This window comes from Petromyzon marinus, unplaced genomic scaffold, assembly GCF_048934315.1.
Source record: "Petromyzon marinus isolate PM22_M1 ecotype Great Lakes invasive population unplaced genomic scaffold, UKy_Petmar_22M1.pri1.0 PM_Scaffold_77, whole genome shotgun sequence".
Lineage (NCBI taxonomy): Eukaryota > Metazoa > Chordata > Hyperoartia > Petromyzontiformes > Petromyzontidae > Petromyzon > Petromyzon marinus.
Genome location: NW_027423685.1, coordinates 138,570 through 166,087, shown reverse-complemented (window position 1 = coordinate 166,087; position 27,518 = coordinate 138,570). Strand labels below are relative to the sequence as shown.

General features: G+C 46.0%; 1 protein-coding gene across 3 annotated transcripts in view; it reads left to right on the top strand.

Moving 5' to 3' along the window:
• Positions 1 to 26,932, top strand: part of LOC116956393 (MARVEL domain-containing protein 3-like) — a 60,702-nt gene extending 33,770 nt beyond the window's left edge. For all 3 annotated transcript variants that reach the window (XM_076064816.1, XM_032977984.2, XM_076064817.1), the window contains exons 4-7: positions 7,743 to 8,025; positions 9,831 to 10,036; positions 14,219 to 14,307; positions 15,659 to 26,932. In XM_076064816.1, the coding sequence (XP_075920931.1) occupies positions 7,743 to 8,025; positions 9,831 to 10,036; positions 14,219 to 14,307; positions 15,659 to 15,973 (893 nt within the window). In that variant the 3' untranslated portion in view covers positions 15,974 to 26,932. The remainder of the gene's footprint in view (positions 1 to 7,742; positions 8,026 to 9,830; positions 10,037 to 14,218; positions 14,308 to 15,658) is intronic.
• The last annotated feature ends 586 nt before the right edge of the window (positions 26,933 to 27,518 follow it).

Here is a 27,518-nt window from a genome sequence, read left to right as displayed (position 1 = left end):
CAATGCGACTCCACCGAAAGAGCCAAGAACATGAATTACTGCAGTCACGAAAGCTTTATATCAAAATGTAATGTGTATTATTTAATAATACGCTTCCAGGCCACACTAAGCCTGTAGCTGTGAGAGCTATTAAAGTTATTCTTATTCCTCTCAATTTCAATGGATTCTCTAATTAGTCTTTGCCAGTAATAATTAGTTTTACACAACACTGCAACATTGTCAAAATCAATTGTGTCCTTGTTGACAAGCATGTTCTGCCACTGCCGACAGTTGTGTTTGAGATAATTTAATATTTCTCTGATGTTCTTTTAGTGTTACGCTGATGTTACGTCCCGTCTGTCCAATATAGCATCTGCCACATAAACAATTAATCCGATATACACCTTCTGTTGATTATTTAGGTAATGCGTGTTTAGTGCAAGATACTAATTTTTGAATTTTGTGTACTGTACCAAATCTTACTGTAATGTTTTGCTTTTGCAAAACACGGGCTAATTTGTCAGTTACTCCTGAGATATGGATTTTTTTTATTGTTTTAACAATCTGATCGCTTTCAGCAGTATTGCTTTGCGATCGTGATTTGGCATTCAGTGCTCTGTTAATTTGAACATTATTGTAGCCATTCTGTCGTAGTGCGTCTTTAACGTGTTTAATCTCTCTCACTAGACTCTCACCATCTGACACTGTTTTAGCCCGATGTATGAGCGTCTTGATAAGAGATAATTTCTGAGCTGGATGATGATGTGATTCTGCATTCAGATAGGCATCAGTGTGCGTTTGATTTCTGTAAACGCCGTGTGTTATTTTACCGTTTAGGCCATGTCCAAGCAAAATATCTAGGAAAGGGAGTGTGTTATTCACCTCCATTTCCATGATGAACTGGATGGCCGGGTTTTGTGCATTGAGATGATTTAGAAAATCATTAAGTGTATCTTTACCATGTGGCCAGACAACCAAAGTGTCATCCACATATCTAAACCAAAAGGAGGGTTTTAATGTGCTCGAGGCAAGTGCTCTTATTTGAAAGTTTTCCACGTACAAATTTGCTATAGCAGGGGATACAGGAGAGCCCATTGCTGCTCCTTCCTTTTGTTTAAAGAAATCCCCTCTCCATAAGAAGTAAGTGTTATTTAAACAATGGCCAGCAAGTTTCGGAATATCTTTTGGTAAACCAGTATTCTTTACTAGTGTATCAAGTAATTTAAGCGATTCGTTCACTGGAACCTTAGTGAATAGAGAAACCACATCAAAACTTACCAGAATATCATCAGGAGTAAGTTTAATATCTTTAATCACATTCACAAGATGTTCTGGATTTTTTATGAATGAAGATGTCCTACCAATGTAGGGCTGTATTTGTTTGGTTATATATTTTGCTAATTGATGTGGCAGAGCCAATTGTACTGACTATGGGTCGTAATGGGATGCCGATTTTATGAATCTTTGGTAGCCCATAGAGTCTAGGTGGTTTTGAGGCCCTTGGCTTAATTTGGTATAGCTCATTTTTAGGGATTAATGAATTTGCAATTATTGCAGTGGTCTTACGTTCTAAAGTATTAGTTGGATCTCGTTTAATTTTAATGTAGGTACTTTCCTCTAGTAAATTTCTAATTTTATTATCATAATCGGCTCGTGACATCACTACAGTAGTGCGGCCTTTATCAGCTGCTAGCATTTGAATATCCTTATTTACACGCAGCTCTCTTAAGGCTTTGCCTCGTTAGAGCTAATATTTACTTCTGGAACTTTGCTATTCTCAATTATTTTGGCAACCTCATGTCTAGTCATCTCTGCCTCATTATGTGGAAGGAGTCTAACTGCTGATTCTACCTCAGCAATTATCTCATCCACTGGAATTGTGCGTGGGGTAACGGCAAAGTTAAGGCCTTTAGAAAGGACAGAGATCATGTCACCGGTTAATACAGTGTTAGTCAAGTTCAGTCCGGTTTTGTTTTTAAATTTTTGGTTTTTAGTAGGGATTTGTTTATTATGTAGTCTAGAAAGTTTATTAATTTGGTTAGTTTTTGTTAGTTTAAACACATTATCAGCCGATTGTTGTGTTATGGTATCGATTATATTCCAATAATGCATAGATACACTATTGCTTATATCTAAGTGTAACTGCTTTAGCGATTCCGAAATGTAAGATAATTCACTCCTATTGTGCTGTATTCTCTGTTAATAATAATAATTCGCTAGCTTTGTGTAGTATTTGGTTAGCTTTAGAAGACTTTGTGATGTGTTATTTTAACTGCGTTTGGTATTACCTTTGAATCTCTGCACCTTTTGAGGAACGCCAGTGAAGATATCAATTTCATCCGCTTAATGCGGAGCTTCTCCAATTTTCTGGTTTTAAGAAAAGTATCCTCCCCATAGAGGTTAGTCAGTTTAACACGTAGGCTTTCGCGACCAATATTATTCATAATAAAGGTTTTTAGCTTAGATCGCGTTATTTATAAATGTGTCGTAACCCTCCACCACCCGACACAGCCAATCAGCAAAATTAAGTGTCACGTTGACAAAAGACAAATAATTCACTACTTTAGCCCACCGGTGTGTTGAAGAGTGAATCCACAACATTTACAGTTTGAGTACGACGTTTCGCTGGTAAATACATCCAGCATCATCAGGCAATTCGCCAGAATGGTAGATCCCTCGCTTGCTCCCGGTTTTATATAGAGCAGCAGGGTGACGTCATCATTTAACTCATATCAGGTGCAGTGATTAGAGGCGGAGGGGGGGATATTGTAAGTATGTAATCGATTAGTAATCAATGGTTATGATTAGTAATGAGTTGTAGATTAGTAATTAGTTGTAATGTGTGTTAGTGAATATATGCTATGTTAGTAATCCGTTAATTAGTATGTGTTTCCCCTATAAGGAATTGTAATGTGCATTCATATTCTTAGCTCCCTCGGCAAAGCCACGCCGAAGGGAAACAACAAAACAACAAACATATATATTCTATTATTTTATTGCTTCCCCCCAACGCGACTCCACCGAAAGAGCCAAGAACATGAATTACTGCAGTCACGAAAGCTTTAAATCAAAATGTAACGTGTATTATTTAATAATATGCTTCCAGGCCGCACTAAGCCTGTAGCTGTGAGAGCGATTAAAGTTATTCTTATTCCTCTCAATTTCAAACCAGCGAAACGTCGTACTCAAACTGTAAATGTTGTGGATTCACTCTTCAACACACCGGTGGGCTAAAGTAGTGAATTATTTGTCTTTTGTCAACGTGACACTATTTTTGCTGATTGGCCATGTCGGGTGGTGGAGGGTTACGACACATTTATAAATAACGCGATCTAACCCAAAAACCTTTATTATGAATAATATTGGTCGCGAAAGCCTATGTGTTAAACTGCTATCATAGGCCTTGACCAGTTAAAAAAAGCTGAGATGTAGGTCCTGTTGGAATTCCCGACACCTCTGCTGTAGCAAACAGACAGAAAATATGGCATTCATACAGGACTGCCCTTTCCTGAAAAAAACATTGGGGCTCCACAAGCCTTTCCTCAGTGTGCCTGGCAAGCCAATGTTGAATAATCCTTGTCAGGACCTTTCCCGGCACTCAAGTCTGTGCGGGTCCCCCTTCTGGACAAACAGGCCATCCTTGTAATTCTGCAAAACTTGACGAGTAGTCCAGATTGTTATTATGTTGTAATAAAGGGCAGTCTGCACACTAACACCACCCTTCCTCAACAATTTGCTTGGGAGATCATGCCTGCCCAGCACTTTTCCTGGTCTCAGACTCTGGATTGCCTCCCATCCTGCCTCAACAGATGGCACTTCAGCCAGCCACTTACAGGGGGTGACTGTTTATTCGAATATTTGAGGCACCATAGCCTCAGCAGGGTCATCCCCACTTTTATCCATGTTTACTGGGCTGAGGGATTTCCACTCCCCAAGATCACGCATAAATGCTCAGCAAACCTGCAAATTTGTTCCTGGGGGTCGGAGATCGGACCACCATTCTTTCTCTCTTCTTAGGATGGTGATAGGTGTGATGCTGCAAGTTCCTTTTTTGATGGAATTAAAGAGTAATTTGTGATCGCGGGCTATTGAAGCAGATTCTATCTCAACCCGCGACCACCACTCATACTTGCAGCACCACACAGCTCTCCGAACTTCCAAGTGAAGGCTGCGGTAAGCCGCCTCATTCACCGATGTGGAAAGCTGTAGACGGTGAAAGTGCGCTTGTCGCTTTTTCTCAGGCAACCTGGAATACCTCCTGCCAGCCATGGACTCTGTGGAGGTTTTGACCATGTCCCCAAAGCACCCATTGCAACTGCATGAGCCACATTCCTTAACCTCTCCCATTTTTCCTCTGCATCAGGAGGAGGGGGGGCGATGCCAACCCCAGCTGCAAGCGATGATGAAAATCTTGCTTGCAAATTTCATCAGATTGACAGGAACATTTTACAGTTGACTAACCAATAGCCAATAGTCAGTAGGCAGATCAGCTCCATGGTAGGCCCTGGTGTCAAGGACATGGACTCGGTATTCGTATCACTATATAGTCCAGCAGATGTTCTTGCTTGGACCCGGCGTGTGTCCATGATGTTGTCTGGATGCGCCAATGCATGGGACAGTGTGTTGGTAATTACAAGTCCATGGGCTGCACGTAAGTTTAACAGCCTCCTAACGTATTTATTGAGCTGATCTGGCCCATGCCTTCAAATCACTTAAGCCCAGATGCCAGTGTCATGACCCAATCGAGCATTAATGTCACCCAACAGGATGACTATCCCGAGGGGCCACTTTAGTTATCACCTGTAATAGAAGGTTATATAAAGTGTCTGGCTCATCGGCCTTTACTGCATCCCTCCACTGATGTTCATCTTCGGTGGGGACATAGGCAACCACCACTGTCATCATTTCTCGCCTCCAGTTGAAGGGGCAATGAGCCCACAGCAACCTGAGGCTTACAGCTTCCCACCGCTCTCCCCCACGCTCCCACATCCCCTTTAATCTTTTGCTGTCTGTTGTTTGGCAGTCCCCTGCCTCGAGTAGATGACTCTCCACCGCTCATGGTGACTGGAGCCAGAGTCTATCCCCCAGACCTCCTGAATGCCACAGATCCAGGCGGTACTGGTCTAACTCCCAATAGAGGCAGCCTCCCCTCTGCAGTGAGTGTTCGAGCATTCCACAAAGCGACTCACAGTGGATTTTTTTTTACTTTCCTGGAGGAATCCCGAGAGGGTTCAGTCTCGTGGCTCCGCCAAATGGGGTTTGGACAGAAGGCTTCTAGATGCCTGTCCCCCTTGGGTCTCTGGCACACACCTACTCACCCACCCACCTACCCACCCACCTACCCACCAACTCGCCTCCTTATTCGCCCACCCACTCACTCACTCACCCACTCACTCACTCACCCACCCACACATTCTCCAACTCTCACCGACTTACAGAACGATTTACTCACCCACAAACTTACCTACTCACTCGCCCACTCGCTTATTCGCTCTCTCGCTCACTCACCCTTCCAAACACTCACCCACCTACTCTTGCTGGACATCTGTGAAAAAGTTTCATAACTGATCGGGTTTCTCCAGGATGAATAAAGATTCTGATTCTCACCTTCTTACTCATCCACGCACTCAAAACAAGGGTAAATGACCAGAACTATGCAGGGAGGCTAAAGTGACATTTAAAGGAGTGAGTTTTCAGGACTTAAAAATTGCCTAATTAGCAAACACAAAGCATGGTTCCAAAGCCTAAGTGCTGCACTGGCAACAGCCCAATAACTCCAGGACCAGAGCCTTGACTTATTTAACTATTTTTTTTATTTTACAAGGTAAGATCCAATGAGCTATGTGGCATTTTATTTCAGAAGCGACCTCGCTATCACAAATGAAGCAGCTGAATGAAGTGTCTTATCACGTGGAAATTTATAGCAGTAGCCAAATACTCTCAACAAGTGAAAATCCACAGGACCACGGGGAGAGAGAGAGACGTTGACTACAAACGGTGTCGGGATGGCATCAAGCCCATAGCCTCCTGCATACCAGGCCAGGGAGTAATGTCTCCAAGCCCACCGTGGCGCCCGGTGGCGAGTCTTTAGAAGAAGGCGATCCGAAGATCTCAGGGACTTCGTTGGAGAATAAACACGGATCAGTTCCAGCAAATATTGGGTGGCTAGCCCATTGAGATCCTTGTAGGTCAGCAGCAGGGTCTTATAATCCACTTGATACTGGACTGGTAGCCAGTATAGAAACAAGAGAGCAGGTTTGTGATGATGATGTTCTCACGAAACGGTGGCCCTCCTTTAAAGCAGATACATTTCTACGAAGGATTATTGCCTGAAATGTCGCCTATTATGAATTAATATAACATACTTACATTATATGTTATATATACAGTACATCTACGATTATCCGGCAGCTTTGGGGGGAAGGGCGCACCGGATTTTAAAAAACGCCGGATATTAACATCATTATTTGAAATAGCTTATTTTTTCACATTCTTGCATGACATTATGTTTTAAGTGTTGTATACTTTATTTTAGTGTCTTAAATTAGTTTACTATATGAAATTGGCATAAATAAACATACAAATATACTCAAATAAATATCATACTCCAAAAAGTTGCGGTATTTACTTGCTGTACTTACCACTCCAATCTCGAAGACTCTGCATGGGGTGCTGTAAGTAGTACAGCTCTTGTTTCAACAACATGGGTTTGACGATTGCCGGACTGATGCGAATGCTGAATTACATACACTTTCATTGGATCGCAATGTATATTTTCAGTTTTTTCTTACAATTATTATTAGTCATGAACTATTTAAATACGTGCAGTATTTTAATTTTTGTAGTGTATAATTTGCTGTAAATTATTTGACACTGAAATCAAGCGTAGCTACTTTTTTTGGCACACACATGGTGCCGATTGCCGGACTGGAACAGCCTGCGGAGCAGTTTTGCCGGATCAGCCCGGGACCGCCGGATAATGTTGGAAGCCAGAAAATCACGCGCCAGATAATCGATGATCAACTGTAATGTATATATAATGGTCTATTGTAGAATTTTACGTGCTTTGAAGAGAGTAGACATGGATAATTTGCTATAGATATTACGGGGCAGCGGACATAGCCAACCATTTTGAAGGGGACTGAGAGATGGAGGCCAACCAATGATGCAGTGCCCCGATCATACATGATCTTGTAGAGGTCATTAGTAATTATCTTTAGTATAGCCATCTCAGTGCTGAATAACTTCCGGTATGCCGACTGCAACGGGTTGAATCGACCCATCACAGCGACGTGGGGAAGTAACCGCTTCAGACACAGACACTCCACGACCTTTGAAATCATCATACTCGGATTTGCGATTAGTATAATGAGAGAGCTCTCAACACCTGCGTTTTGTCAGATCTGCTGTATGTTGCGGAGGCCTGGACATTACTTCAAGCTGATTTGGATCAGCTGCAGTCCTTCCACATGTGAATGCCACAGATGCCTTCTTGGCATCGGATGATTCGACTTGTAAATGTCACCATTGGGGCATTTGCCACCAGTCTCTAAGCGACCGAGAGCTCAGTTCAAGGGAGACGGCTCTGTCACTTTGTGGACACGTCGCCCATCTTGCTGCACAAACTTCAACAAATTGCGCAACTTGAGTTGGCGATCAACGTTTAAAGTGGACTGCGACCATAAAAGGAATGGCGCCGCCTCCATGACCTGTGGATCATACAAATATATGGGTAATAAATGAATGAATCTCAACACCTCCAGGTCTCCTGCAGTTGGCCGAGGCGCTGCTCGCCCTGCTGGTGCTGGTCTGCGTGGCTTCATCACAGGCCGTGTTGGCCGGCTACAGTACACTTGGACCAGGCCTCGGCTATGGGAGCTCTGAGCTATCGGGGGGCTACTCCGGGTTCGAGGGAGCTGAGCTGCAGCGAGTGCACGACCTGGACGCTGCCTTCACCCTTCTAAGGGCGCCGGCGCTCTACGGGGGGGTGGCGTTCTCCCTCGTGGCCGCTGTAGTCACGATCGGGGTCATGCTGGCCGTGGCGCGGTATGCAACAGTCGGTCGGCTTCAGTCGAGTTTATAGGTAGTTGTATGTGTGTGTGTTGAACTTCTTTGGCACTGTATGTAGCCAACCGTGCTAATCAGAGGTACGGGGAAGGACAACAAACTAAAACAACAGGCAGTTCTAAAGAAATGAGTTTGTCAATATAAGTGATTTAAAAGTGCATCACTCCAGTGGCTTCCAAATATCTGAAGAAAGAGAGTTCCAGACGGCTGCAGAAGTGCATCTTAAAGTGCGTGATGCAGCGACATTCTTTTTGTTCGATAGCTTGTCAAAAGTTTTGTATACAGTGTTTAGTGTAGTGTATAGTGTAATATAGTGCAGTGTCTATAGCATCTGAAAGCGCACGATGAATAGACCGTCTTTATTTGTGTGTTATCCAAAAGTGTAGTGTATAGTTTCGTGTATATCAGTGTATATGTAGTGGTTGATTTCACTGACAACTTTTGTCTTTCTTCCAACACCACTTTATTACAGTTCTCCACATGTCCTCAATGCTCCACAGTTCCCTTGTTGCCACAGCTCGCTCGCTGTGCTTCACTCGACTCGCTCGCCGCCTTTGTCTCTCCAATCTCCACTTCTCCGTCAGCTCCGATGTCTCTGTGCTTCCACCACTGCTGGCTGCTTCGCCTCTGCTCTTCGCTCTCCGCTATCACTGTGCTCTCTCCACTGCTAACTGCTTCGTCTCTGCTCTCCTCTCTTCGCTATCACTATTCTCTCTCCACTGCTAACTGCTTCGTCTCTGTTCTCCGCTCTTCGCTATCACTATGCTCTCTCCACTGATAACTGCTTCGTCTCTGTTCTCCGCTCTTCACTATCACTATGCTCTCTCCACTGCTAACTGCTTCTTCTCTGTTCTCCTGCTCTTCGCTATCACTAGGCTCTCTCCACTGCTGGCTGCTTCTCTCTTCAGCTGCTCCACGTCTTACCTCGTCCAGCCCCCGACTCCAACTCCCTGTTTCTCCACACGTCTCCCCAATTTATCCCCGCTCTCATTACACCCCAATTAATTAACCCGCGTCCCAACGACGCTCCGCGTGCCCGTGCACCTGTTACTTCGCCAGACTTCAAGACGCCACCTCAGCTCTGACAACACCAGCCAATCATAGCCGTCCTTGGCTCCCCCAGCTTAATTGGCCCAAATGTTACCTCATCGTCCCAATATGACCCCTATTGTCCTGTTCCTGCACAAACTCACCAATTACCCCCATGCGCCTATTTATTCCACTACATATACTATAGTGTATAGTCCTGCATAATGTAGTATATAGTTTAGTGTATAGTGTAGTGTATATATAGAATCTGAAAGCGTGTGATGCAGTGACCATCTTTGTTCGATGGCTAGCCAAAAGTTGCTGCGAGGATGAAGGGAGTTTGTGTGATTGTTCATGCTCCTTGACGAGATCAACAAGGTATTGTGGTTCATTTGTGGCAAGAACGTTGTGTGTAAAGAGTGCAGCCTTATATTGTGTTAGTTCGGCAAATGGAAGCCAATGCAGTTCAGTGAGCAAAGTATGTTCACTCTTGCGCACCAGATTCACACTCACCACAGCCGAGTCGCATGTACCGACCAGGTCGGGCAGATGGGAGCAGATGTATGAGTGTTGAACTTCTTTCGCACCATATGTGCTAATCTGTGGTTCCCTTTCACACCTCTACGAGAATGAGTGAATGCCGTGTGGGGTTATTAAAAGTTGATGGATAATAATCAATGTGCTTCCTATGCTTCTGTACCTGCCTCTGCCTACCCCCTACCCCTCATGAACTACCTCGTGCATGCGCCCAGCAGGACAGAAAAGAGGCCGGACAGAAGCGCCTTCGTTCGCCTCCTGTGGGTAGAGCTGTTCATAGACGCACTGGGTAGTGCGGCATTCATAGCCGGCGTAGCGCTCTACCTGTACCAGGTGTTGGAGGTGAACAAGAGCGACACCTGCAAGCAGCGGGAGCAGCTGTACATAAGCCGCGGTTACACTTGGATGACGTGTACACTCGCAGGTGAGAGTTGGAGGGTACGGATGAAGGCGGTTGCTGTATCTTATCTTTGTACTTTTCTCGCTTTATATAGCAGCAATGTCTGAAAGAGGCACCGTGTTGGCGAAATGTTAACGCCCTCTCCTAGTATGCCTGTACATTTGGAGTTTGCATGTTCTCCCTGTGGTTGCATGGATTTTTCTGTGGTTCCTCCAATTTTTCTCCCCACATTTAGAATCAAAATGGTTTTAGAGTATTTGGCTGTTATAAATGTCTACATGATAAGCCCCTTCATTGCTCTATTATTTGTGGCCATGTCGCTTCTGAAAAAAAGTAATATAGCTCAGTGGGCTTTACCTGATAAAATAAAAACATAGTTGAGTGTTTAGTTTACTCTTAACCCAAGGTGCTTTACGATGATTATAAAATTGTACATGAGATGAGTGTGATTGAGTTAAACAGTGGGGTTTATAAATTTTGATTCATATTCCTGGTTCTTTCGGTAAAGTCACGTTGAAGGGAAACAATAAAATAATAAAATATATAAAACAATAAAATTATCACGACGTTTCGACTGCAACACAAGCAGTCATCATCCGGTGTGAAAACCAACGGCGAGAACATTATGAAAAGCGGGGTGGTATAGTTATGGTGACAGAAGGGTAGGTCGGAATGATTAAGGAGGGGTTGGGGTAGTGATAGTGGTTGGGTTAGTGATAGGGGTGGTGATCGGGTGGGGGGGGGGTGGTGATTGGGGTAGTGATAGGGGTTGGGGAAGCGATAGGGGTGGGGGTAGTGATAATAGTAAAAGAGGTTGAGGTAGTGATAGGGTAGAGGTAGTGATAGGGGTCGTAATAGGGGGTAGTGATAGGGGTTACTTCAGGCCTGATCATATCTGGAATAGCTGGGGTAGCGGGGGCAGGGAGTAGCAGTAGCAGCAGGATGGGCTAGGGGAGAAGAGATTAAATAGGTTTCTATGAGATGTTTTCTCCTTCACCTGGTATACAAGGGATTTTGGGTTTGATTGCGACCCTGATGCCAGTTGTATATTTGGGATCTGCGTATCTCAATCTCTCTCGCTGCCACTTCGTTGAGCTATCATTTGTGATAACCAGGATGCTTCTGAAAAAGAGCTCATTGGGCCTTATCTGGTAAAATAAAAAAAATAGTTTAGTTTTAATATTTCTGGCAACTGCCTGTTGTACCGAACAGTGAAACGTTGTATCGAGTTGTTAAATATTATTAGATTTTTCTCCAACATCACACTGGTGCTGCTGAAGCGACAATACATTGGCATGTTTATTCACGTTATATATTTATTCATTGGTTGTGTCATGTGGAGGAGGGTGTACAACACATATTTTACTGACGCCAAAAAAATAATAATTATTAATCGTAAGATTAATAGGAATTTAGTACATGTAGCGCAAGGCTATCTAGAAACAAGGCCCTACATACACATTGAGTTTTCAGAAGTTTCACAGAAGGGGGCAATGGTACTATGTCTGTGCAATCCCAAATCGAGTAATTTTCTTACATTTTTTTAATATGGCAAAATTTGAATCATGATGCACGGCGCACAATGAGTTACTCCTTTGCCATAATGTGAGTGGATTTGTTTACATCTACTGTGAAGCAGTTGGGTCGTAGTCGACACTTTCCCATTCCGATGACGTAAGTGTAAGTGTATGTCATCAGTTTTTATTCCGATTCCATTCCGCTGATGTATGTGTATATTCTGATGATGAACGTGTACGTCATCGGAACAGAAGTGGAATAAAAACTAAAATAAAATAACTTTATCATACTGAGGCTCCCACAAGGCCATGCGGGAGAATGCGGTGCCAGCTATCGTACATTTTGATTTAAAATTTACGTGACTGCGGGAATTCATATTCTTGGTTCTTTTGGTAAAGTCACGTAGATAAAAAAATAATAAAAGTAACATAATAAAAAATAATAAAACCTGATTCCCATCACCATCCATCCCAGAAGAATTCCCTCATCAAAACGCTACACCATAGAGCTCAATGTATCTCTGACCATGAACACCCGACCAGTGAACTCAAACATGTACACCAGGCTCTCAAGGCGAATGGATATTCTAACTACACAATCCGCAAAGCCATCACCCCACCCGTGAGGAAGGAGCCATCTGAAGATCTAATGAAAACCATCACCTTGCCTTACATAGCAGGGATAACCAAAAAGATTTACAAAATCTTGAACAAACACAAGATCCAGGTCCGATTTAACTCAGTGCATAAAATTCGTGATCTGATCCCATCTGTGAAGGACAAGATTCCTGACATGCAATATCCCGGCGTCTACAAATTAAGCTGTATCTACGGCAGCAGTTACATTTGGGAAACTAAGCGACATGTCTCGGACCGTGTTCGTGAACATAAGGCAGATCTGAAACATGGCAGGACCAATACTTCTGCCGTGGCTGATCATTACTTTAATGGGGCTGGCTCACACTACATTGATTTCTCTAAGACGATGGTACTTTGTAAGCTGACTGGCTGTCAACAAAGATTCGTTCATGAAGCCATTCATATATACAGACACAGACAATTTCAAACGAGACGACGGTTTTAAACTCAGCAATCATTGGAAATATGTCATCAACCACTTTGGATCATGACTTGATTTGTGTTTTCTTGTCAACCTCTACCATCAGCAGTGTGGATGGGTGTAGTGAGGTGCAATGTTACCCCCCATCTCTACCCCCTTCTCTCCCCCTATCTCTTCCCTCTTCCTCCTCCGCATTGTCTAACACACTTGGACTGCGCCCTCGCCTTTCAGCTCCACCTCTATCTCTACCCCCCCTCTCTCTCCCTCTGTCTCTGCCCCCCTTCTCCCCATTGTCTAACGCACTACTTGTACCCCCTCTCTCTCCCCCTGTCTCTGCCCCCCCTCCCACCATTGTCTAACGCACTACTTGTACCCCCTCTCTCTCCCCCTGTCTCTGCCCCCTTCCCCCCATTGTCTAACGCACTACTTGTACCCCCTCTCTCTTCCCCTGTCTCTGCCCCCCCTCCCCCCATTGTTTAACGCACTACTTGTACTCCCTCTCTCTCCCCCTATCTCTGCTCCCCCTCTCTCCCCCCCCCCCATCTCTACCCTCTTCCTCCCCCTCATTGTCTAACACACTTGGACTGCGCCCTCGCTTTCAGCTCCACCTCTATCTCTCCCCCCCCCTCTCTCTCACCCTGTCTCTGCCCCCTTCATCCCCCCATTGTCTCCTATATTTGTGCTGGCTGCCCCGCCCACTTTGAAAGCCCTTATAAGCAGTTGCATTTGGAGGCTTGCCCCCTCTTTTCTCTATGCCTGATGAAGACCGCTTGTGTTGCGATCGAAACGTCGTGAGCTTTTTGCTTTTATTATTTTCAATTTTTTTTGGATTTGATTTAATTTTATTATCTGTTATTTTATATTTTATTTTCTATCTACGTGACTTTATCGAAAGAACCAAGAATATAGTATCATAAAGTTCGGTCATGTTAATACGGTTCTCTGCGGTAGGTACAATGTCTTTATAAATATTAGCGCTACACCTCTGTAAATAAAATTAATGCTGAGCCGCTTGCGCGTTCCGAGATTCAGCAGTGAACGCAACCCACCCTGAAACTTGCAGACGTCTCAGAACGGGAAAGGCTTAATACGTCCAAAGTAAAACTGAGAAGGCCTGCCAGATTCGATCTGCGAACATCTGCAACAAAGCACTACAGCTGGGCTGTGGTACTGCTCCAGTTGTGGGTTGTGGTGGTGGCAGCTTTAACTTATTAAGCATTGCTTGAGTTGTAATGTTATGTCTTATCGACAACAACCTGTGTAATGTTAATCGAGTCTTAGTATGGCTCTATTGGCGTCTGTGATTAACACTGAACCCTATAGGAGCCAATAGTTCTGCTCTGTTATTCTCATTGATTAACACTCAACCCTATGGGAAGGTCTGTGTGGCACTGTGATCATCCAAAGTGTTAATTTAGTAAACATTATCGTGATTGTCCTAGTCTAGTGCAGTGGTTCCCAATCTTGTACTTATAGTTTAACTCCTATCTGCACTAACAACTGTCCATATCACTACCAACTATAAATTTCACGGCAGCCCTACCAGCCTTACCAACTCTCTGTGTACCCCTAATAGCAACAGCAGCAACCATATATCCTCACGACTCGCTCTCTTGTCTTCTTAATAAGGAACCGATGCAGCGGTGGCTGTCTTTGGGTTGATCGCCGCTTGCTGCTACTTGGCTGGAGCTGTTCTGTGTTGCATCGGACTGACAAAGGTATAACAATCATGTTTTTTGGTTTCTCTGTCTATTAACCCTTTCCCATTTCGATAATATACGTGTGTAGTGCCGTGAATTCACTCGGACGACAACCGTCTTTCTTCCACCGTCACTTTTATTCCATCGTTCCGTACACACATTAATTCTCCTCTTCGCGCTCTACCAACTCGGACACTCCGATTCACCTCAGCACCGTCCGCTCATCCTCCTTCCACACACAGTGGTTCTCCCTCTATCTCTTCACACACAGTGTCTCTATCTCTTCACACGCAGTGACTTCCTCTATCTCCGCACACACAGTGGCTTGTCTGTCTATTCACACACAGTGACTGTATCTATCTCCACACACACAGTGACTTGCCTGTCTATTCACACACAGTGACTCTAGCTATCTCCGCACACACAGTGACTTGCCTGTCTATTCACACACAGTGACTCTAGCTATCTCCGTACACACAGTGACTTGCCTGTATATTCTCACACAGTGACTCTAGCCATCTCCCCCGTAACTACCTCTCCGCTAACTCTCCCTATCGCTATTTACTGTCCTTTGGGTTCAGCTCTCAATCTATTCTTCCCTAACATTGCCAGCTGTCCTCTTCGTATCTCTCCACCTCTCGCCAACGACTGCCCAACAATAACTCAACTCCCCGTTCAAATCACCTAGCGTTTTATCCCCTTTCCAATTAGCCTTAATTAATTGCCACGTGGCTCGCTGGCATTTTCCCGCCAGCTCGCACCTGTCCAACGGTCAGACTTCGAGATGCCGCCACTTTACGCTAACAGCCTCTCGACCAATCACAGCCCTCGTGCCATGACTCCTTTAATTACGTCGGTTTGTTTACGCCACCCGTGACTCGACCACCTGTTCGACCTCATGTGACCCACTCTCCTTGTATGTCTGTATGTACTGTATGTGGCCAATTCCTATGCGTATCGTTTACTCCACTACACGTGTATGCCATTAGCTTTCCTGAGGACGGTAAAAAATAAAATTTAATTAACTTATCAGTACCGAGGCTCCCACAAGGCCATGTGGGAGGGCGTGTGTCACAGTTTGGCGCCAGCTATCATAGAGTGCAGTCACGTAGCTATAGTTCTCTGCGGTGAGTACTATGTCTTTAAAAACAATGGCACTCTACCTCTAAATAAAATGAATGCTTAGCCGTTTGCATGTTGCAGGATAAGCAGTGAACGGGACCCACTCTGCAACTTGCAGATGTCTCAGAATAGGAAATGGTTAAACTAATATTATAATGGTAATGATAATTATTGCAATAAATACGGTGACAAAATTATGATGAAGGTTATTAATTATGACAATATAACCGAGTTTGTCTGTATGCAGGTGAGAAAATGCAGGCAAACACCTAATGGCACTCACGCCACTGCTGATGCTGCTTCTGAAGATACCACTTCTGGAGACCAGGAGATAGGGGACAAAGATCGGAAAAGGAATATACCGCCTAGAGTTTGGACTACGAGCAATGGACACACAGTACAAAATGGCTGTACTGGACATGAAACACAAAATGGCCATCATAGAAATGAAATGCAAAACGGTCGCTATGGAAACGCAACTCAAAACGGCGGCGCAAAGCCGGCGCAGGCTCCAGTGCAGGGGCAGAGTAGTCACGCAATGCAATTGAGAACAGAATTGTAAACTCTCATCAACCAGTCCTTGTATTCTTGGTTCTTTCGGTAAAGTCACGTAGAAGGGAAACAATAAAATAATAAAAAATATAAAACGACGTTTCGACTGTAACACAAGCAATCATCATCAGGTGTGAAAACCACAACAAGAAAATTTTTAAAAAGTGGCGGTTATTTCCCTTCTACATGACTTTACTGAAAGAACCAAGAATATGAATCCCTGCAGTCACGAAAGCTTTAAATCAATATTTAACCAGTCCTTAGTTTACTAAAAAAAAATACAGATCATTCAAATAATTTTAAACAAAACTTTTTTTTTATTTTACCAGGCAAAGTCCACTGAGCTATGTAGCCACGAATGACATCTCAACAAAGTGGCTTATCCTGTGAAAATTTATATTAGCCAAATACTCTAAACGCGTAATATAGATTATTAACGTGGAGGGAAAAATTGGACGAGGACCTGGAGAAAAATCTACGCTACTTTATGGGATGTCAGGGGTAGGGATGGAGATAGACAGTGGATTAAAGGGGCATGGAGATGATTCCCGCCAAAATGAGGGGGGCAGTGGAGCAGGAACAGTGGAAGAGGGGAGTAACAGGTGAGGAGATATATGAGGGGGGCATCAGGGGGCTCGTGGCATTCTGGCGGGGGTACGGATTGAGAGAGGTCTGTGGGCAAGTGTGGACTGGGGGAAATAAAGGACGGACCCCCCCCCCCCCCCAACCTTGTGTCGGCTATACTTTACACTACCATAAGGAGAGGGAGAGAGACATAAACTCCATTTGTATGGCAGGTGTTGTCAGGGTCGGGATCGAACCCACGACCTTCTGCACACCAGGCGAGGGAGATAACATCTTGCCACATATAACCATCATTTTTAACCACTTCTGGATGAGGGTTTCCCAAGCTAATACTATCTTTAATGGTTTTGCAACACAACACGATTTAAGGGAGTAGAGCTTACAACCCCCTTCATTGAAACAGTGGCCCTCGCGGGAATGGAACATTAAAACCACGAACTTAAAGGCAAGGGAACGGGAGTTCGAGGTCAGATAGTTATATTTCTGTGGAGCCTGATGTGATGTGCGATCACTGGGAGGTCGGGGATGAGCACAAGGAATGCCTCCCTTCCCCTGGGGATGGATGGGATGCAATAAACGCTCTATGGGACTAAAAGTTCACCGAACACGTATAAGTTATTCTTTCCTAAGTGCTTCTCCCTTTCCTTTAACCATTACACTCCCCCTTCCCCTCTCCCACCCACCTCCCCCCCCTCCCCCCCCCCAACTTCTTCCCCTCACTCCCTTCACGTTTTCATGGACCCAACTCGGTGGGGCAGATTTAAAAGAATGCCGTTCATTTTCATCAATAATATATGCAATGTTCTGACAGGACGACTGCATGGCGAGCGTCATATTGCTTTACTTTAATTTGAGCTTAAAGATTTGTTTGACTTATTTTAAGTGTAATATGCCTTACAACTAGTCAAAGACTTGTTGCCACTGCAAAAAAATTAGCAAGAAAGATTGATATTGACATGATTGCCTCTGTATATACACTGTGCCTATCCTTGCTATATAAAAAAATATTTATTTAAGAATATATTTTGGTTACAATTTTTATTATACAAAAAAACATGGTCAAACTTTTATTCAGAGAGGCATAGTGCCGCAGTTTTTAAATACATTATAGCCATTGCAGAGAATCGTAGCGACACGACCGTGACACTCTATGATAGCTGGGACCAAACTGTGCCACACGCCCTCCGACATAGCTTTTTACTTCTGCTGACATACATATACGGAATCGGAAGAAAACTAATGAAGTACACGTCATCAGAATGGGAAAGAGTTAATTTGTTGGGTCATCTGGCTATGATTGGGCAAAGCCAAGCACGGACTACGTGTTTCTGACATAAAATCAAATTAACATTGAAAAATCACGCACCCACATCAGCGTGCTATACTGTTGCACTTCTGCTTGTACAGGAACGTTGCTTCCTGTGCAGTTTATACTTGCGTCACTACCCATGCTGAATGCCACGCTGAGGCTGACCCACCACACAAAATCTAAAACCCCAGATGCATGCACAGTCTGTTCTCCGAAAAACGCATGTTTTCATAACGCGAATTGAATCAGATTAATGTATTAGGGAACACATTTTTAATGCATGTGTAGTGACATAGAATCGGTTATTTAGCATAGCGCTTGTTGCTGGCAGAGAAGGGGATCTGCAGTTGCAGCAGCCATGACTGAAAGCAGGTCACGTGATTAACCAGAGAGAGGGATGTAGGTGAAAGGTTACAGAAGGGGCACGTGAGGGAAGCCCGGGAACCCGCTAGTAGGTTCCAGCTGAAGTCTTCATTCTTCTTGTTGTCATCTCCATCATCACCATCTCGGGGCATCACCAGTCAGGCAGCCTAACAACTGTCCTGACTGAGTAACGTCGCCGACCCCATATGGACTTATTATAAAGTGTTAACCCCGATGGTGCTTATTAATAAAGAAGTGCCTCCAATCTTGATTTGAAGCTTTCGTGACTGCAGGAATCCATACTCTTTGGTTCTTTCGGTAAAGTCACGTAGGTATAAAATGAAAATAAATCACGATGTTTCAGGTGCAAAACAAGCATCCGTCATCAGGTGGGAAAGCATGGTCTGCTGCTGAGGCAGACTGTTTTAAAAGGTTTGAAATGGGTGTAGCCTAAGGATCATAAAGAAGTGGCTGGGACTAGTGATGTTAATGTGAGAAATTAGCATGTAACTCTAAGATAGAAGGAGAGCGGCCTCCTCGACAAAGCTACAGAAGTGGCTATGTTAATGTGAGAGATGAGCATGATGTTAATGTGAGAAAATAGCATGTAACTGTAAGATAGAAGGAGAGCGGCCTCCTCGACGAGGGCACGGAAGTGGCTATGTTAATGTGAGAGATTAGCATGTTAATGTGAGAATTTAGCATGTAACTGTAAGATAGGAGGAGAGCGGCCTCCTCAACGAGGGAGTGCAACCCAACGGATGCAATCCAAAGGGCATGTGAGTATGAGAGTGCAATCCAAAGTACGTGAGCATTAGAGATCTAAGAGAGGCATAGCGAGAGAGACACAGAGAGTCGGAAATGACAGCTGACATAAGCAGGTAGGATGGAAACATCACAGTCAGTTAAGACTTTACCTGGTTAATAACGTCCTTTCAATGATTGCTCTGTTTGTACCCATCCTCTCAGTTTAAGTTGTGTCTGTGTTTATATATCTGGATGGCTTCATGAACAAATCTCTGAAGGTAGCCGGTAGGTTTGCAGAGTACCTCCGTCTTGGAAAAATATATTTAGTGTGAGCCCACAGCGTTAAAACAATGATCAGCAACGGCAGAGGTATTAGTCCTGCCGTGTTTCAGATCTGCCTTGTCTTCACGAACGCGGTCCGAGACATTCGTTTCATTTCCCCAATGTAACTGCGGCCGCAACCACAACTCAGTTTGTAGACACCAGGGTATTGCATGTCAGGAATCGCATCCTTTACAGATGGGATCAGATCACGAATTTTATGCACTGATTAAATCACGGATTTTGTGTACTGTGTTGAAACGAACCTGGATCTTGTGTTTGTTTAAGATTTTGGAAATATTTTTGGTAACCCCTGCTATGTCCTGTATGGTAAAGTGATGGTTTTTGTTGGATCCTCAGAAGGTTGTCTCCGCATGGCAGGGGAGACAGCTTTGTGAATTGTACGGTCCGAGTATCCGTTCATCCTGAGGGCTTGGTGTATGTGCTCCAGCTAGGTGGTGCTGGTCGGAAATGCAACGGGCCCTATGGTGTAGTGTTTTGATGAGGGAATTCTTCTGGGCTGGATGGTGGTGGGAGTCAGGCTTTAGATAGGCATCCGTGTGGGTGGCTTTCCTGTAGACCGAATATCCCAACGAGCCATCAGGTCTCTTCTCGATCAAAACATCCAGTAATGGTAGCTTTCCATCCTTTTCCACTTCCATGGTGAATTTGATAGACGGGTGTATGGAATTGATGTGGTTGAGAAATTGGTTCAGTGCTGGCAGGCCATGTGGCCAGATGACGAACGTGTCATCAACGTATCTCTTACACAAGGAAGGACGTAGGGTGGATGTCTGGATGGCATCTGTCTCAAATTTATCCATGAAAACATTCGCTACCACTGGCGATAAGGGAGAACCCATTGGGGTAACCTCATTTTGTTTGTACAATGTACCATTTCAGGTGAAGTATGTGTTGGTAGGACAGTGCCTACCAAAGTTGGTACATCTGGATTCAGTCCTTGTTGGACCAAGTCTTCAATGATTGCAATGGTGTCAAGTACAGGTACATTGGTGAACAGAGATACTATATAGAAACTGACAAGCAAATCATCCGGAGACAGTGAGATGTTCTTGATTAGAGAAACCAAGTGAGCTGATATAAATACAGCTGAGGTGGACTTGCCCATGAAAGAAAACAGGGTCTCAGACAGAAACCGACAGATGTCAGCATATACTGCTATCAAGTCGGTAGATACTATGATAGAGTCAGTATATACTACAATAGTGACCGTAGATACTGATATAGAGTCGATAGATACAAATATAGTCAATATACTACTGTAGAGTTAGTATATTCTACTATAGTCCGTATATACTACTGTAGTGATAGTAGATACTATTATAGAGTTAGTAGATACTGCTATAATCAGTATATACCACTGTAGACTTCGTAGAAACTGATATCGAGTCAGTATATACTACAATAGAGTTAGTAGCTACTGCAATAGAGTTGATATATACTATTATAGAGTTGGTAGATAATTCTGCCGTCAGTAGGAACTACTGTGGAGTCACTAGATACTACTATAGAGTCACTATATACTACTATAGAGTCAGTAGTTATGACTATTGAGTCAGTACATACTACTTTAAAGTCGATAGATATGACTATAGAGTCGATAGATACTCCCGTAAAGTCAGGAGATACTACTGCAGAGTCGGTAGATGCTCCTGTAGAGTTAGTAGATAGTGATATATAGTAAGCAGATACTGCTATGGAGTCAGTATATACTACTATAGAGTTAGTAGTTACTACTATAGTCAGTAGATAGATACTACTATGGATTCCGTAGATACTACGGTAGAGTCAGTAGTTACTACTGCCAGCAACCAGCGCTATGCTCCATAGTGACCCATTCCATGTAACTACACTGCTATAGAGTCTGCAGATACTGTTATAGAGTTAGCAGTTACTACTATAGTCATTAGATACTACTATAAAGACAGTACAGAACAATAGAGGGACAGTATGGTTCCCGGGACCATGGTTACTAATGTAAGTGCTAATGATTATTGATGGGACAAACATTGACAGGGTCATGTTAGTAGGAGCAGGGGATCCAATGGCAGCAAAGTGTAATAAGGGCGGAGATTGACAGAGCCATGTGCGGTGAGGATAATTCGAGAATGTGGGCGTGGTCGGATCGGGCGAGGCACAGAAAGGTAATAAGTTCCTTTTGGTCGGGGTAATTCTCCCAGTGGCCGGTGGCTTTGATGCTACCCGACCAGACGGCGGTGTCTATAGCGGACGCCTTTTTGCACGGGTATGTGTTGGATAGGGGGACTCCCGAGCAGCTCCTTACAGACCAGGGCAAGAACTTTTCATCGAAGTTGTTATGCGAGGTCAGTAACGTGCTAGGAACAAAGAAGATTCGGACGTTGCCTTACCATCCTCAGACGGATGGCATGATGGAACACCTTCACGGGACCCTAACAACGATGCTTTGCCACTGTGTTGGTGACAAAAGTGGCACAATTTTTCTAAGTCTAGACTTAGCTTTTAGTGAGGTGATATGTTCACACGTCGCAGGCAACCTACCAAACACTCCTCGGGTAACGAAGAATGTAGAAACCATCCCTCTGACAGCCCTGGCGAGTGCCGTCCTGGAAAGTTCAGACGAGACTTTGCTGCCAGCGGAGCAACGCTGGCGACTCAAGCAGCCGCGTCATTGCCATCGAAGATTTGCCGCCCTGCCTGCTGAGCTGCTGAATGCCACGGCTGTGCTAGTCGCCGAGCTCGACGGTGAGGAGCCGCCGATGGAGGAGGCAGTCCCAGAACCACGTGGCGTCGACCTCGTCGCTGCTGCCGTCGTCCGCACGCGCGATTCTCCCGCCACGCCGCCCAACCGCTCGGCGGCCATTTTGGCGGGAACACGTGGAGCGGAGCCCGCCATTTCCCCCCTCCTGCCAGCCTTGCCACGGGACATTCCAGCGCTGCAATGGCGACTCCCATTCGTCTGGGAATTCACAGCGGCTGGCGGGGACTGGGAGGTGTTCAAACGCCGCTTCTCCGCGAACTGCACGTTGGCGGGCTGGACCGATGCGAAGGCGTTGAAGGCGCTTCCCACCTCCCTCGATGACGACGCTTTGGCGGAATTTTATGCCATCCCACCAGAAAAGAGGACCACACTGGCGCAAGCCTTCATGCAGATGGCTGCGGTGTACAACCCGCCGTCGTGCGTTCGACACAGATTCGCTGAGCGAAGGCGAGGGGAAGCCGAGATGCCCCTCGCCTTCCGTAGTGCTCTGCTGTCCTTGGCACAAACAGCATTTCCGAAGATGGAGCCCGTGGGAGTTGATTCATTGGTCCTGGAGCGATTGCAGTTAAACATTGCCTTGCCAGCTATGGGAGCACGATCCGTCATCCCTCAAGATTGCCCGATGTATTCAGGTTCACCTGAATCTGAAGCGACAAATGGGGCTGGTGGCGTGCACCGCTCCTGCGGAGGTGCTTGACACGTCAGAAGAGGACGAGCCCACACCAGCTTGTGCCGCGATCGACGGCGGAGGAGGACGGAGGCGCGATGCAGAGCAACGAGGGAGACATGATCGCCCTCGGGGGACCTTCCCTCATCTGGGCTACAGCCACATCGTCTGCTACAACTGCGGGCTGCCTTGACATGTTTCCTTGGGGTGCCGCGCTGCACGTCGAGGATGGTTCAGGCCACCATCGTCGTCTTCTCGGGTGCCGTCGACTTCAAGGGGCCCTAAGATGATTCGCGGTGCACCACACACTCGGCCCTCGTTCTCACCTCACCCATCTCATCCTCGTGTTGATCCGCGTCTGGTCGTTGTTCGTCCTCGTTGGATTGCGGCGCGTGATGGGTCGGTTGTGTCGGGTAAAGGCTGGCCGCTCCGGACGGCCCAGTGGTCACAGTTGGCCCACCATGTTGTTGCTGCGGCAGCGGGATCATTGGCAGTCATCGGAAGGATATAGGAGGTGGAGGTGTGGGTGCTCATCAATACGGGGGCATCTGCCACCATTATTTCTGAATTGATTTTTTATATCTTGCCACGGGGTTGTCGTTCCTTGCGCCCCGTTACCATTCCATACTTTGTCGCTAACGGGGGTTCGTTAGGAATTATAGGCCAGATATCGGCAGAAGTGTCCATTGGCGAAATTAAATTGGAAGGGCCTGTGCTGGTTTCTGCCTCTCTAGCTGTGCCCTGTCTGCTGGGAACAGACTTTCTTGGTAAAATGCCCCTTAAGATTTTGACAGATCAGGGATGTTTGGAATTGCCCTCGGGCCGTCGCATTGCGTTCTTGTCTTCCCCCACTTGTCTGCATTCGGTTAACATGACTGTCCAGAAGCTAGCTACCATTACGGTTATGATTCCCCCCGTGTGCGCAAATGCTTGACATTGGTCGCATGACCTTCCCGAGCCACCATGTTGACACAGGTGACTCTGCCCTCATTCGGCAAAACCCTTACCGCTTGAGTCCTGCTGAAAAGGAACATGTGCGCCACGTGGTCGACGAAATTTTGGCCGCCGACGTCATTTCTCCATCCACAAGCCTATGGGGTGCTCCGATTGTGCTCGTGAAGAAGCACGATGGGAGATTACACTTTTGTGTCGACTTCCGCAAGATTAACAAAGTATTTGTGGCAGACGCGTACCCCCTGCCACGTATGGATGATTCGCTGGACGCGCTGGCAGGGGTGCGGTTTTTCTCGACACTCGACCTGCTTTCGGGATTTTGGCAACTGCCCTTGGATGATTGCTCAAAGCCTAAGACTGCTGCGGGTGTCCGCAGTTTCATTGGATTCGCTTCTTACTACTGGAGGTTTGTTAAAAATGTTGCCACCATTGCTAAACCACTGCACACCCTCACGGCCAAGGGCCAGAGATTTCGGTGGGATAAGGCTGAAGAGGATTCCTTCCTCGCCCTCCGTGCCACCCTCGCCGATGCCCCCCCCACTTGCGTATCCCGATTTTGCTAAGCCCTTCATTTTGGACACAGACGCCAGCGATACGGGCATTGGGGCAGTCCTGTGCCAGCTTGTTGAGGGCACAGAGAGAGTGGTTGCTTACGTCAGTCGAGTCCTGTCTCCGGCTGAACAGCGCTATTGCGTTACGTGCAGGGAGTTACTGGCCATGATCCATTTCATTCAGCTCTATTGTCCTTATTTGTACGGATGGGACTTTGTCCTTTTTCAACGTTGGCAACGTTTAAAAAGGACTTTTACTGGCCCGGCATGGAGAGTGATGTCCTCCTCCTGATTAAAGGTTATGCCAATTGTGCGCGTTCGAAATCTTCCGCCCTGTGACCGCAGGATTCCGTTACAGTCCATTGTTGTGTCACGTGTGAATGAATTGGTGGCCCTTGACATTTTCGGTCCCTTTCCGGTCTCCAAGAAGGGGCACATTTACTTCGTTTTTGGGGTCGAATACCTAACTCGTTGGCCTATGGCCTGGCCCTTGGTTGACCTTTCAGCTGCATCTATAGCCAACGCCTTTGTGAATGTCCAGCTACTCACGGATCAGGGCAGGAATTTCTCCTCCAAGTTGCTCCAGGAGCTGTGCGAGTCTTTAGGCATGCGGAAAATAACACCTCACCGTATCATCCGCAGATGGACGGGATGGTTGAGCGGTTGCATGGAACCCTCACCGCCATGCTATGGCAGCAAGTGACTGAGGGCCAGCCGGTTTGGGATCTGCACATTCTGGGGGTCTTTTCTCCGTACAGACTTGCTCCCCATGCCTCAATGGGATTCTCACTCTTTTATTTAATGTATGGGAGGGAGCCCGAACCCCCTGTGCAAGTTCAGTTGGGATTGCACTCCTCGCGGAAAAGATTGGCAGTGCCTGACCCAATATTGCAAACACTTGAGCAGCTAGGAGCAACTCTGCCAGCAGACAGGCCGGTAACGAGCAACTAAGGGGACAGGGAGGGCCAGGAATACCTTGGAAAGAGGGGGGCAAGGCTTGGTTACATTGCCCCCAAGCGCCTTTGGGCATGTCCCAAAAACTGTACCTTCCCTGGCAAGGACCCGCCGAGGTAATTGAGGTTCAGCGGCCGCAGTGCGTGAGTATTTGATTGGGAAAGCGGCGCTGCTTTGTACATCGATCGCGGTCAAAAACATACTTTCTGGTCGATTCATCCCCACATCCCTAGCGGCCAATGTCTGATGTGTCCAGTGCGCTGACCGCCACGCCTGAGGTAATGGGACGTGAGGAGGATTGTTCTGTACGTCCAACAGGACCAGAGCACCTAATGGCAATGGACGGAGCATTGCGGACTCCTGCAGTGGACCGCTCATCACACCCGAGCCGACCCGTCTCTACCCGCGGGGATGGCCCTGCTGCACACACTCATTAGAGACGCGTCGATTTTTGTTGATTTCCCATTCCCTTGTTCTTGTTATTTGTTTCATGGTCACCGCTTATGATTATGTTGTTGTTAGGGGTCAGTTACTGGTCACGATAGCGTTGTTGTTAGAAGTTGGTCACGATACATACAGTTACATATATTAACAGCCGGGACAGCTGCATTTTTATTCGTGGGGGGGGGGGGGTGGGATGATGTAGTGTCATTAAACACATGGCTCACACTGTTGGACGAGAGCAACCGAGGACAAACACGTGCGCGTGTGCAACATTCTGTTGCACGAGCAAACCGCCACCTAATTTGGAAGGAAAGATGGTGTAGACCAGGTCAGCCCGGGGTTGCACGCTGACACCAGAGGTGTTGCCAGGGAGACGTGCAATAAGGGGTGATTAATGGCCTGACAGGCGCCAGCCTGTCTGGCCCTAAATAGACACAAGGGAGGAGCTGGATAATTGGGAGGGGGATATAAAGACGGGCAATGAGAGCGGAACGGGAGTTCGTGTTGCTGGGGACCAGAGGGAGAATACGTTTCGCCGATGCCGCTCAAGCCGGGAACGCACCTCAACCCTTACGAGTCGCCTGGCGGGTGATGGTTGAGATCCCCCCGCCTGAGATTGACGAGTGAGTGGGTGTGGGGGAGCGTAGGTGAGGGCAGCGGTGGAACGGGGGTCCTGTGTGAGAAGCTGTGCGCAAGTCTCTGTTTGAGCGCTGCTGTGTGCAAGCCTCTGTGTAAGCGCCGCTGTGTGCAAGCCTCTGTGTAAGCGCCACTGTGTGCAAGTCTCTGTGTGAGAGCTACTGGGTGAGAGCCTTGAGTGCGGAGCTGCTGAGAGCAAGAGCTGCTATATGAATGTTAGCGAGGTGTAATGTAGATGAGGGAAATTGGTTAACATAAGTGACCGTATAGACAGAGATAGGAGTGCGTCCTCTTCCACGATGGCTGGATGTCCTGGCAGAGGTCATGCACCCACATTTTACCCAACTATATGACAGTTATAATATTTATTTTTTTGGGTTAAATCACTTAAATATAAATGTGTCGTTAAACCCAGCACCACCCGACACAGCCAATAAAAAAGGTTTGTCACGTAAACAGAACATGCCATTTTGATTTAAAGCTTTTGTGACTGCAGGGATTCATATTTTTGGTTCTTTCGGTAAAGTCACGTGACTTTACCGAAAGAACCAAGAATATAGAACATGCCATTTCGTTACTAGTACAACATGCAGGTGTGTTGGAGAGTAAATGCACAACATTTACAATCCGAGTACGATGTTAATGGATTATATTGGTCTTGAAAGGCTACACACTATACCAGGGGTCGGGAACCTATGGCTCGCGAGCCAGATGTGGCTCTTTTGATGATTGCATATGGCTCGCAGATAAAACAAAATATTCTCACTTGTTTTAATCCATCCATCGATTTTTCACTGCGCATGTCCTGTTCAGGGCTGCAGGAGCAATTGTCCATTATTTTAATTGGATGATACTGGCCTACGTTTGCCGTTGCTGGGTAAAACAGGTAAACGCCCCCTTTTGAATCAGTCTGAGACTGCGTCTGCTCGGTCATTAGCTCAAAGCTAACCCTTCGACGAAGAAGATGGCGAAAAGAAAAAAAGACGACGAGTATCGTACATTTCAGGACGAATGGACCGAAGAATTCGCCTTTGTGGAGAGAGCGGGTTCTGCGGTGTGTCTAATTTGCAATGACAAAATTACATCGTTGAAACGGTCGAATGTAAAGCGGCACTTCGACACGCGCCACGCTACCTTTGCATCAAAATACCCTGCGGGAGACAGCAGAAAGAAAGCGTGCCAAGAGCTTCTGAGCAGGGTGCAAGCTAGCCAGCAGCAACTCCGCGTATGGACCCGGCAAGGTGACTATAATTCGGCTAGCTT